The sequence below is a fragment of the Neophocaena asiaeorientalis genome, unplaced genomic scaffold, assembly GCF_003031525.2.
Source record: "Neophocaena asiaeorientalis asiaeorientalis breed wild unplaced genomic scaffold, Neophocaena_asiaeorientalis_V1.1 scaffold197, whole genome shotgun sequence".
Classification (NCBI taxonomy): Eukaryota; Metazoa; Chordata; class Mammalia; order Artiodactyla; family Phocoenidae; genus Neophocaena; species Neophocaena asiaeorientalis.
In genome coordinates, this window is record NW_020174703.1 from 3601996 (window position 1) to 3615015 (window position 13020).

General features: G+C 42.0%; 1 protein-coding gene across 2 annotated transcripts in view; it reads left to right on the top strand.

Moving 5' to 3' along the window:
• The window catches only part of CRYBG3 (crystallin beta-gamma domain containing 3), a 113083-nt gene that overhangs the window by 21577 nt on the left and 78486 nt on the right, over window positions 1-13020 (top strand). For both annotated transcript variants that reach the window (XM_024759205.1, XM_024759206.1), the window contains one exon: window positions 8636-9069. In XM_024759205.1, the coding sequence (XP_024614973.1) occupies window positions 8636-9069 (434 nt within the window). The remainder of the gene's footprint in view (window positions 1-8635; window positions 9070-13020) is intronic.

Consider the following 13020-nt stretch of genomic DNA (forward strand, 5'->3'; position numbering starts at 1 on the left):
CGTTGCGGAGCACAGGCTCCGGACGCGCAGGCTCAGCAGCCATGGCTCACAGGCCTAGCTGCTCCGCGGCATGTGGGACCCTCCCGGACCGGGGCACGAACCCGTGTCCCCTGCATCGGCAGGCGGACTCTCAACCACTTGCGCCACCAGAGAAGCCCCAATCCTTATTTTATAGAAGTGTTTTAGAATTAACTGAGATAACGTGTGCTGCACTGCACGATACCCAACACAATTTAGGTACTGAGGAAAAGAGCTGTCTTCTTGCCATATGCAGTCTGACGACAACTTAGAATCTAACTCTTTGCTTAAGAATGGTGCTGACTTTTTCTGGGTGAATAGTATGGAAATCAGCTATTAGAAACATTGATTCTCTGTAACTTTTGAAAAGAAGGCATGCATGAACGTATGTATGCACATTGAACTATAGCTAGAACTCAAAAATTCTCACCCTTGATTGCTTCTATAAAGACTGGGTGCTGTCAGGGTGCCTGAAGTGGAGATTGCACTGCATGTTACTGCACCATTCACATGACCAAAGGGGCTGCCAGGGCTTAAGCCTGTTGATATGGCTGGTGCTGCTCTGGGGCCTTGATATCTCAGAGTTCTTGGGTGTTGAATGTATTGCATGGTATCTGGTTTGATTTGCAGCAGCTCCAACCTCTCATAGACCTGGAATAGTCCTACTTTGTGGTGTGGTGGCGTACCTTATGAAAATGGAAACTGGGGCTGAAGGGTCATGTACGTACTCTAGATTTTTTGTGAGTAAATTTGCCTCCACAGGTGCCAGATACTGATTTGAGAGCTCCAAAAGACTCTCACAGAATTAAAAACATTTATTTTTCTTGCCCAGTGTTTTTGTTGGAGAAGTGTTTATACCATAACAAGAAGGAATGGCTTTCCCCCTACGCTATGTCATCTTGTTCTTTTCTCTTCTCACCTTACACACCTGCCCTGGTTGATTTGATTTTACCTACATCTTAGCCAATGACAAAAATCACATCTGTCCCTCCAGCCCAATGTGTTCTCCTGAGCTTCAGGGTGACGGAGCCAATTCTTTGATGGACCTTTCCTGTGAAGGTCACTGAGTATGAGATTTGACTTACTCCAAGTCGAATTCAGTGTATTTTATCCTAACTTCCTTCTGTTCCTGTATTCCCCGTCCTGCCGAAAGGCACCACCAGTTACCCAATCTTGGTATCAGGGAATGATTCTGCCAAGTAATATGTTGTGGCCGGATATCTTAGGAGAAAACTAACTAGAATTGTCTAGTAAGCAGCTGGGTTTAGTTTATGAATGCCAGATTTTGGTAACTGTAAGTAATCTAGGTAATAGTCCTACTCATGAAGCAAGCATGAAGTTGTTTGCCCTAACCTTGTGGTGACAAGGAAAAATAGGATGTTAGAGTTGTTTATTGGAAGAACACACACACACGCATGCACGCATATGTGTAGGCAGTTTCCATTCTGAAAAATTTTTGAGTTGTAGGAATTTCCCAGGCAAAGAGGGCAAGGGATAAATGGTCTCAGCAGTGGTAATAGCTTTGTGCAAAGACATACCTGTAGTAAGAGAAAGAGGAAGCAATAGGGGAGGGGGGAGAAAATAGGCTCCCATGAATGCCTGAGACCGCATGTGGTGACATTAGGCACTGTGAGCATTGCGAGTGACAAGAGATCGAATCAAAGAGGGGCTGGATACACCAAGACCTTAAATGCCATGCTAGGGAGTTTGGATTTTATCCTGACAAGGGTGCACGGCCAATGGAGGCCTTTAAGGATGATTAGATTTGAAATCTAAAAGATTGCTGTGGCTTTTGTCTGGAGAGCAGACTGGGAAACTTTAGGAATGGAAGCAAGGAAACAAGTCATTCATTGCTGGCAGTGTTCTAGGAGAGAGGTCATGGTGTCCTGATGTTTCATCTGACTTTTTAACAAGTGGGAATGTTAAAGTTTACAGAAAATGGAAGAATGGAGACACAGCGTGGTTAAGTTCAGTTTTGGATGTATTGAGTTTGAGGTGCCAGTGAAGCATCCAGGTGGGTATGGATGTTGGGTTGATCATTGGATATACAGTCTGAGTTGAGAATACAAATCTGGCAATCATCTGATTAATCTGTGAGAAATGAGACCTCGTAAGAAAATCATGAAGGTAAAGTAGCCCCGGGCTGGAAGTTGGAGAAACATGATATGTAGGGAATGGCTAGAAGTATGTGAACTTGAAGGAGATGGAGAGAGAGGAAGAAGGGAAACCTCAGGGTGATGTCATGGAAGCCAAGGAAGACTGGTTTTCAGGATCAGATTCAGTCTCACCTCCTGTAGACGCATCATATGAGACCAGGGCAGAAAGAAAGTACATTGAATTAGCAAGTAGGACAGTGTCTCTGAGAGATCATGGTCAGAGCACAACTGGGGCAGAAGCCAAATTGCAGGGGCTCAAGGAGTCATTGGGAGGAAAGGGAAAGAAGATGGTGAGGGTTGGTGACTCCTTTTAAGGAGGTTGGTAGTGAAGGCAGAGGAGAAGTCTGTCCCTGGACTTAGACTTTTGAATGGTGGGCTCGCAGAAGGGGCAGACGAGGAAGTGGGGTTCCTTAGGAGATATCAGGCATTCTGAAGTGGTGCCCTGGTGGATCCTTAGAGGAGGAGTCCTTCATCCCTTTATGCTGAGGGTGAGTGAAGGAAGTGGGACAGATGTGCTGTGAGGCAGGTAGAGGAGGGGTGGAGGCAGGACCATAGGAGAGCATCTCCATGAAGTAGAAGGTAGGTGCCTCTGCTGGGTGACGGATGGGATGGTGGAGGGGGCGTGGCAAAGGTTTGAAATAGCTGCTGTGGAAAACGGGGACTGTCGCAGACTGATTTCCAGCAGAGGCTGTAAATCGTGAATTATTGGCAGCCTACATCTGCATAGTTGTGCATATCCCTGTGGATTTTTAAAGCAAGATGCATTCACTTATGAGGAAAAGATAAAACTGGAATCTTTCCGGGTGGGGATGACCAGAGAACAAGCAAAAGAGCCTCTGAGGGTGTTAGCCATATTTGATGGCTGGATAGAAAAGATACGAAAATTTGCGGGAGCTGAAAGGGACAGAGTGAGAGAGGCCAGAAGCTGTGATGAGGCAGGAGGACATTGTGTGGTGGGTGCACCTGGGACAGTGGGCTAAGAGAACTGGAAAGATGACAGGGTGTGAACACTTGGGAATGCCTGAGATTGAGATTCACAGGCTGGGTGATTATGGGTAAAGACAAGGGTCAGGGGTTGCTGAGCAGTGAGGTCCAGCAGAAGTGGGAGGTCATCGGAGTTGAGGACGCTAACACAGGTCAGGGTGTTGTAAGGATTATCTCTGCTGTGTACAGTGAAGGCAGAGCCTGAGGTGGGCGGATGACCAAGCCAGGTGCTTGAGACACTAAAGGAAGGGCCATCTGGCTCTTCACTATTTCTCATCAACAGACTCTTCGTTTGGTGACACTCTCTACCCCTTGGCCTTCTTGACCTTGTTCCCTGTGCCAGTCACCATGTTGGGACAGCACCAGCCACCTGTTACAGGCTGATGAAGGAGCTGACAAACTAATGCCAATTAGACCTGAACATAAGTTCTCACATCCCTAGAATGTAGGCTCTGTGAAAGCAGGGCTCTTGGTATATTCTTTTTCACTGTTGGATCAACGCACATAGAGTAGTATCTCACTGTTCATCATTTATATAAGAATGAATACCTTAACATTTGCATTGACCCCGACTGTTCCTTGGAACACCTGGTCTCAGCCTATTGTTGCATTCCCCCAAATGCTCTTCCAAGTCTTCTCTATTTTGGGAGCTCAGATCCCAGCTCCACCTCTGTGTCCCTTCTTCAGCTGAGCATCTCTCCTCTCGCTTTACTGAGGTCAGAGCCACTCGTTGGACCTTGCTCATAGTCTTCTCCCCCTTACAGAATTGCTCAGGCTTTAGCCACTTCCTTATCACTGTAGCTGGAAGAGGAAGTGCCCCTACTCAGCTCCAAAGCTCGTGCTTCCCCTTTATTAGAAGTATTAGAGACTGTACTGGTCTCTTCATCGCATCACCTTCTGCTTTTCTTCTTCATATCCGTCATCCTTCTGTTGTACAGCAGTTACTCCCTTCCCCCCAGGTGTAGAGCTGAGCCACAAAACAGGAACAAAAAGTCATTTCTGCTGTCTTGGACCTTAAACTGTCGCCTTTTTACCTTTAGTTAAAAAAAAAACCTCTCAAAAGTGTTGCCTTCTATTGAATTATTTACCGAGTGTTCCTATTTCTTTGCTCTGTGTTCACTGTTTAACACCTTGCGTTTGGGGCTGTACTCACAAATTCCTGAGCTGTTATGACTATTTCTCCTGCATTCCTAGGGCTTTTCTATGGTCTTCATTCCTTCGTTTATTAGTGCAACAGGATTTAAGCACCCCTTATTGTCAGGCACGTTTCAAGGTGCTGGAGACAACAGCAATGACTAAAACAGACAAAAAACCCTGCACTTGTGGCTTTTACTTTCTAGAGGAAGAAACATATTAAATAATATGTGTGTGTGTGAGATGTGTGTATTTGATACTAACAAGTACAAAGGAGAAAAGGCAGAGAAGGAATATAGGCCGTTTCAGAGTGGAGGAGTTTACTATTTTAGATAGAGTGACTGGGGAAACTTCAAATGGAGATGACAGTTAATAAAGATTCGAAGGTGGTGAGCGGGTATGAGTCATATAGCTCTGTGGGGGAAGAACATTCTAGGCAGAGAGAAGGGTGAATGCGCAATTCCCGAGGGATGAGTGGGCCTCATGTTATTTTGGTTTTTTGGTTTTTGGTTTTTTTTTTTTTTTTTGCTGTACGCGGGCCTCTCACTGTTGTGGCCTCTCCCGTTGTGGAGCACAGGCTCCGGACGCGCAGGCTCAGCGGCCATGGCTCACGGGCCCAGCCGCTCCGCGACATGTGGGATCCTCCCGGACCGGGGCACGAACCCGTGTCCCCTGCATCGGCAGGCGGACTCTCAACCACTGCGCCACCAGGGAAGCCCGGGCCTCATGTTTTGGAAGAACAGTGAGGAGGAAAGTCCTCATCTTTCTTGACCTTACAGTGGCGTTTGGCATTTGCTCCCCTTTGCTTTCGGAAATATCCTTCGTCGTTTGCCTTTGGAGACCAGCATGCTGGTGGGATGACTGTTCTGGTTTTGGCCTTCCCCATCTCTTTCACTGATTTTTTTCTTCTTTGTGCCTGCCTTTTAATCTTTTTTCCCCAAGGCTCTTTTGTTGGTCCCCCTTTCCCCTGAACACACTGTGTATCGCCAAATTGTGTTCTTAACCGTGCTCTGACTGCTTCACCAGGGGACCACAGATTCTGCACGTTTGACATCTAGTTTGTTGCCTCACCTCCCCCAAACCCCACAAAGGCTCTAATCTCACCTTTCCTTCTATTTCCCATATCCATTTTTGTCTTAACTACTTAGTTTCCCAATTTAGAAAACTTAATCATCTGTGACTTTGTTATCTCTCACCCTCCACTTCTAATTGGTCATCTTATCGAATTCATTCTCTATCCTCTGTGCCCCAGTCTTCTTCACCCACAGCCCTGCCGTAATAAACGTACTTCACACTTCTGTGTGCTCGACCCAGGCGCTACCTTATGTGTTGAATGCTCTTCTCACCCTTCAGGAGCAAGCTCAAACATCACCTCTGTGTAGGGGATTCTCCCCATCCCCAGCCAAATTAATTTTGTCTTCCATTGTGTACATATCTCTCCCATGCCCCACACAGTGATATAATGATGAGTATCTTGCTAGACTGTAAGTTCCTTGAAGCCACAGCTGAGTTTTATTAATCATTGTACTTAATGCTTTCCTGTGTTTCCCTGTATTGGGCACATAGCAAAGAGAATAGTTAGATAGACGGATGAATTTGGACCTAAGGACACTACATTACAACATATTGAGTATGAAGGGAAAAAAATTAAATTCCCAAGATACATATGCCTTCATTAGTAGCCTTTATATGTTATATTCGGAATACCAACATCTTTGAGGGCAACTGGAACCGATGTTTTGTTAACGTTTGCTTGAATCCTGAGTGCTTTCATTCTAGTACTCGTTGGAACAGTGGCAGACAGTACTATTGGCAGGTGACATTGGCCCTAGCTTGTGGCAGGCTGAACTTCATTGTTGTCTAGGCTGAGGGCAAAGAGCAGCTATTTTATATGAAATTTTAAGATGTAGTTATATAAATACTGGGTTTGTTGTGTTAACTTTGAATAGCAGTGCTCTTTCGTGCTAACTTTTGTCTCTAAATTTAAATAGTTTTTTGGTGGTGTTTTTGAAGGTATTTTAATTACTGATACAAATTTCTCACAAGATTAGTAGGCAAAATTTAAGCAACTAAGACATTAAAATGCTCTTAAGATACAGGGATTCTGGAATAGCAAAGAAGTGATAATTGAGGGGAAAGAGAAACAAGTGATTTTTAAAAATTTTATATATATCACTCTCAAAACGTTAAATGGGAAGGCTTTCACTAGTTTAGCAAAATGTATTTCCCTTGTTGAGACAGCAGTCCGTTATATTTTGAAAGGAATCATCAAGTAAAAATAATTGAGGCAGTGAGAGAAATAGTATTTTTGACAAATTATTTGTCTTGAGATTTTATGGATGTCAAAAAATGTAATTTCCATGTTCTCTAAGTTTTCCTTTTTCAAAAACCATTGCCCCAATTTTATAGAACTCCTTTGTGACTCTCTAAAGCATTTCAGGAATATTTGTGTTATTTTAGTGAGCAGCCTGTAGTTCCCGTTCCTCGGGTAGCTTCCCAGGAGGAGTGATGATACTCGTTGCAGGAAACAAATCACTGTTCTCTTCGTGCTGCAGTCTTGGTTCATTTTGAAGCAGGAAGAAATATTGTGGGTGGCCATTACAACAAATTAAATGGGGTAGTTAAAGGCAAAAAATATATGTCTTTCATACACACGATCACTTTCAAAATGTCAACTAGCATATTTCCTGCTGCTGTACTGAGAGGCCATCTACGCTGTCAACGCGAGGAGAGGGCGCAGTTAATTTATAGGGCGGACCCCATAAAGAGCAGGAGGCTGGGTGGATGAAGTGGAGGAGCGTGGGATTGAGATGCCGTTGAAACCAGTAAAAGGCGAGACTTTGAGTGCCTCTGGAAGGCTGGTGCTACTCTAAACATAGAGACTCACAAGTTATATTAAGGACATAACACACAGAAAAATGCTATGCTGTGTGTTTACTCAGAAATATCCCTGACTTCTAAGGTGGGAACAAACAAAAAATATTGTTCGCTTGAAAATAATTTCCTGGGCTAATGGGTTCTAATCATTTTCTCAACCCTCCATATGCCAAATATTATTAGTGGTTAGTGGAACACTCCTTTAAACTGTTTTGAATTTGGATTAAAACAGGGAAGGGAGGTGAACAAATGACATTATACTTATGATGTTCTTGGCTTCTTGAAGATCAGCTTCGTACAAAACGTTTTCCTGTGAACCTGCAGTGGCCTAGGGTGGTCTCACCTTGGTGTCCTGATATTTTTCTGACTCACACTTGAGCTTTCCTTTTATAAGGACTAGTGAGTGTGACATCTGACACATACTATCAGACCGCATTCCTTTCACAAGTAGGTGAGTGAGCGTGTTGGGAAGGCAGGCTGAGCTGGTCCCTTGGCCTGAAGCTAACGCAGCTTTAGGGAGGAGTGTGCCCTGGAATGCCAGCATGCGCTCGGATGGAGCAGCTCCGTCTCCTCACACAGAGTACGCGTGAATGGGAGCTTGCTTCACTAGTAGGTTAATTATGAGCAGGTAAGATGCACCCCTGAAAGTGTTTATCGTCTGCAAGAATTCCCGGTGCTGCCCACCGTTTGCATTAGTGCACATATCAGGGCTTTGTGTTTTACCTTGAAGAGTTTGTAGCGGGCTTTTCCTCTAAATTGATACACCACGTTGCTGTCTTTCCTCATCTTCCTGAGGAACAGTTTTCCACCCTGTGGCAGCTTCAGAGGTTAACACAGTGCTGAAATGATGAAGTCTATTTAGGTGTTGTCTGATGTACCGAGTGTGTGAAAATACTGTCCATTAGCTCTGTAATAATAAAAGCTAAATTAAAACACCTCTGAGGTCTGCCATGATCTGTCCTTTTACTTATCTCTCCATACTTAACTTTTTGCTCTTCTAATTTTACACTCTTACCTCCAGTCCTTTTAAACTCCTTAGAAGCTGACACCTCTCTAAATGCAGAGAGACGGGGAGAAGAAGCAGGGAGTGGAGAACAGAGTGTGAAGGAGATGCACAAGCATCACATAGGCACTTTTTAGGTCTCCTTCAGAGGGCACTTCCTTTAGGAAGCATCCCCTGAGTTACCTCCTCTGCTCTCTCCACAACCAAATCTGGACTAGTTACTCCTGGGTCCCCATGTGGGCTGTCCTTCCCCCTTTGTGATATTTACTATATAGCTTTGTTAAAGTTGCACTGACGGTGCCCTTCAGTAGCTTGTAAACTACTAGGGAACAGAAGCCATCTGTCTTATTCACAGATGTATCCCTGGCATCGGGCACAGAGTGTGTCATGTAATAGGTTATCAGTTAGCCTATGTCATTTTTTTAAATGATGTTGCTTAATATTCTCTATTTCGTTTTCAAAGAGTCCCCAAAGTGAGGACAAAAGGAACCATGCTGAGAAGCTAATCACTCTTCCAACACAGGAAGATTCCAAAAAGCCAAATGACCTTTCCGGTTCCACTTCAGATGCCAAAATGGGAGAAAGCGATAAACAGCCGAAAGAAAGCTTTTTTCAGTTTCTTGGTAACTTATTCAACATCTCAGGAAAATCATCTCTTGGTGAAGCCAAGCAGTCTTCTTTCAAAGATGAACATGACAAAACTGAGAAAGACTTACGAAATCCCAGTGACCATCCTGATGAAGGGGTCCAAAGGGAGAGGGCTGTTGTCAGTGGCTCCCTGGGAACCCTGGCACTTCCAGCAGAAGCACAAGAATCCAACTCAGCTGAACTCTCAGATGCCTTTTCTTTGGATACAACACAAGACAGTGAACAGGAAACCAGTGATTTGCTAAGAAAGTAAGTTTAAAATCTACTTATCTAAAAAAACTGAGCCTTTGGACCTAGCTTTTGAGCCTTATTTCTACTACTGTTAATTAAGCGGATTAGAAAAAATATTCTGTAATGTCCCTGCTACTAGGTGAAAAATTATATGATCCTGTGTACCATACACATACCTAGGGCCCTTTGAGCTATTTTAGGGGGTGGTACTAATACCTTTTAGGTGCTAACTTTGTCATAGTAAACGATTTATTTCTGATTTAAGACTTCCTTAAATGGGAGTGTTTTCTGTTGTCTGAATTCTTTTGTAGTAGGACAGGCAGTGTGTTCAGTATCTGCATTTTGGGAACAAAAATAATCCTACGGTTTGTGTTCACATTCCATCAATATCTTTTCTTTGTGGAATCCAATTAAAGGGGTTAAGAAAAGAAATTAAATTGACTTTATTTATGGAATTAGCCTTTTGAACCTTTCCCACAGCTCCAAGAAACAAATCTTGAAGAAATTTAAGGAGCACTTCACCACCCCTTTTTTCTTTCTTTGATTTACAAGTGGGCACTAACTTGTTTTTCTTTGACTCAAATGAGCTAGAAGGAACATTTTCTATCCAGAAAATGTTTGTAACAATGTTGAGTCCATTAGACATTTTGTGTAACATAAAAGTATTCATTCGTAACTGATAAGGATCTGTTGGGGTTTTTTTTAATTAATTAATTAATTTATTTTTGGCTGCGTTGGGTCTTTGTTGCTGTGTGGGCTTTCTCTAGTGGCGCACAGGGGCTACTCTTTGTTGCAGTGCTCAGGCTCTAGGCGCGTGGGCTTCAGCAGTTGTGGCACAGAGCTCAGTAGTTGTGGCGCATAGGCTTAGTTTCTCTGCGGTCTGTGGGATCTTCCTGGACCAGGGCTCGAACCCGTGTCCCCTGCATTGGCAAGCAGATTCTTAACTACTGTGCCACCAGGGAAGTCCATGGATCTGTTTTACTGATTTTAATTTAAACTCTACTTGAGAATTATTTTTGTTCTTTGAAGAGTTCATTAATACTATAGTCAGATATAGATGACAACTTAGGACTATGTGATTCTTTATAGTTTCAAAGAGTCCTCATGCGTGTGATTTCAGTGAATTCCTCATAGTAAGCTTTTGAAGTAGGGGTAGGCACAGACCCATCTTACAGTTGTGAGAACTGAGACCCCAGATGGATTTGGGTTTGCCCATCAAGAGTGGTGGGGTGGGGCTTGCCCTACCAGTTGTTAAAGTGTACTGATAAAGCTACGTAAATAGAAATGATGTAATACTGGTGTAATATTTGCTAGACATTTATATGGAACAGAATAGACGGTCTAGAAATAGACCCTCGTGTATTTTGTGACTTGAGCCCTTGAATGTGATGGCATTATGTATTCTTGTAAAAAGGAAGACTTGGGGAAATGGGATAATAATTTGGAGAAGAAAATAAAAGCTAGATACTCATCTCATTTTTACATTAAAATTAAAGTGGAATAAAAATGTTTAAGAAACATACAAAACTAAAAGCAGCTAAATGTGAATTCTTCTGGTGAGAAACAATTTTCTAAGCATGATAGCAATGGAAAGTATCAGGAAAGAGAAGATCAGTAGATAGGATTGCTTCCAGTTTTCCAACTCTCTATGATAAAAACTGTGAACAATGATACATTAAATTGGCAAATCAGAAAATTATATACAAAATTTGTATGTAAATAGTATATACAATTATATGCAAATATAATCATATAAATATACAAGTCAAAATTTAGACAAGTTTTACCTATAATTTGAAGTGTTAGAAAAAAATCCTTATCAAAAAGCATTGTAAATGATTTCATCGTCACTTAATTAAAAATAATAAACAGCTTTGTAATTGTTTTTATGTACCGTTGAGTATGCAAATTTCATTTTTAATACCAATAAAGCCTTTAAGTAAACCTGTTGTGCTAACACTTTTTAGATTACTTTCCATACATTAACTCATGCTTCTCGTGTAATTTATGTAGGAAGCTACTTCACTGTTGGGTTGAAATTCTTTAAAAAGTTCTGTAATTCTTACATTTTCAGCAAATTCATATCCACCATGAGAAACTCTTCTGTCAAAACTTTATTGTGATTTTTAAGTAAATGTCTGGTTTTGCAGCTTTTCTTTACATAAAATAGTTAAAAGCCTTCCCTATTGTGAGAGAAGATATTCTTTTTAAAAAATTATTTTTATTTTATTTATTTTGTTTTGGCTGCATTGGGTCTGTGTTGCTGTGTGCGGGCTTTCTCTAGTTGCGACTAGCGGGGGCTACTCTTCGTTGCGGTGCGCGGGCTTCTCATTGTGGTGGCTTCTCTTGTTGCGGAGCATGGGCTCTAGGTGTGTGGGCGGAGTTGTGGCATGTGGGCTGTAGAGCACAGGCTCAGTAGTTGTGGCACACGGGCTTAGTTGCTCCGTGGTATATGGGATCTTCCCAGACCAGGGCTCGAACCCATGTTCCCTGCATTGGCAGGCGGATTCTTAACCACTGCACCACCAGGGAGGTCCCAGAGAGAAGATATTCTTTTTTTTTAAAAAAATTTATTTATTTATTTTTATTTTGACTGTGTTGGGTCTTCATTGCTGTGCATGGACTTTCTCTAGTTGCAGCGAGCAGGGGCTTCTCATTGCGGTGGGTTTTTTTGTTGCAGAGCACAGGCTCTAGGCGCGCGGGCTTCAGTAGTTGTGGCTTACGGGCTCTAGAGCGCAGGCTCAGTGGTTGTGGTGCATGGGCTTAGTTGCTCCGTGGCATGTGAGATCCTCCTGGACCAGGGATCAAACCCATGTCCCCTGCATTAGCAGGTGGATTCTTAACCACTGTGCCACCAGGAAGCCTGAAGATATTCTTCACTATGTAATTTGAAAGGAAATAAATCTTAACGCTAAAAATGTGGCTTAATCATACTTAGTAAAAGTGAATTAGATATACTGAATACTTTTGCTCTAATGCTATTATTTTCAGGCTGCCTTTATAGAATTTTCTTTGAAGAATGACACATGTCTTTGGTTGACCTTTGTAGTATCAGATGCATTAAGTTTATCCAGGATAGAGTACAGCTATATGTAGTACTTGGAGGCTTAATAAACTTTCACATGATAGGTAGTTAGGTTTGGGCTGAAATGCATAAAAACCTTTCCAGATTTTCAATATGTATGTCTATTCCCTTAAATATTTGAAATTTCTAGATATTTTACTTTTTTCTTAGTGTTGTTTGGATCACATACCTCTACTCATATTGGATAAGCTACAGATCCCATGCACAATTACATAATACATGAAATGAGTATGTTCTTTATTCAGTTTGTGAAAATAAACCTTTTTAATTTTCCATCTTCAGTTTATTTGTAAAGTTATGTATTTCTGACATTTCCATCTTCTTTCTATTTTCTGTATTAGGGAAAATCTTAATTAAAGGACAGTTTTATGTTCTTAATACTATTCAGTTATGAAGACTCAACTACAACCTGTGAGAGAATGTTGTAGAAAATAGAATATCTTCACATGACTAACCCTTTACAAAGTGTGAGTGTAGCTCATCGGTACCTGAAAGGACTAATTATAATACATGAAGCTAAGCTTGAAACTTTGATGTTCAGTGCTTTAAACGTGATAGTATAGTTGTTTAGTATAAAGGGTACATATTTTAGTCACAAGCGTATAACATTTCCACCTAGGGTGCTGAGGGAGATTATTTCATTAGAAATTTATACTGGTTCATATAAATCAGTTTAATCATTCTAGTTGACAGTAACCAGAAAGCTCCCAAGATGGGAATGGAAAACAATTATCCGCGCCCCACCCCCCAAAAAGGACTCCAAAACTACCAAAAGGCATTCTTACAGTGAACTGAAATTTTTTCTGGAGTGGATTTTTCTCTGTGCTTTATTTTAATAGAAGTTCTTTTAGAGCAAAAGTCACATTATTGGATTGATGTAGAAT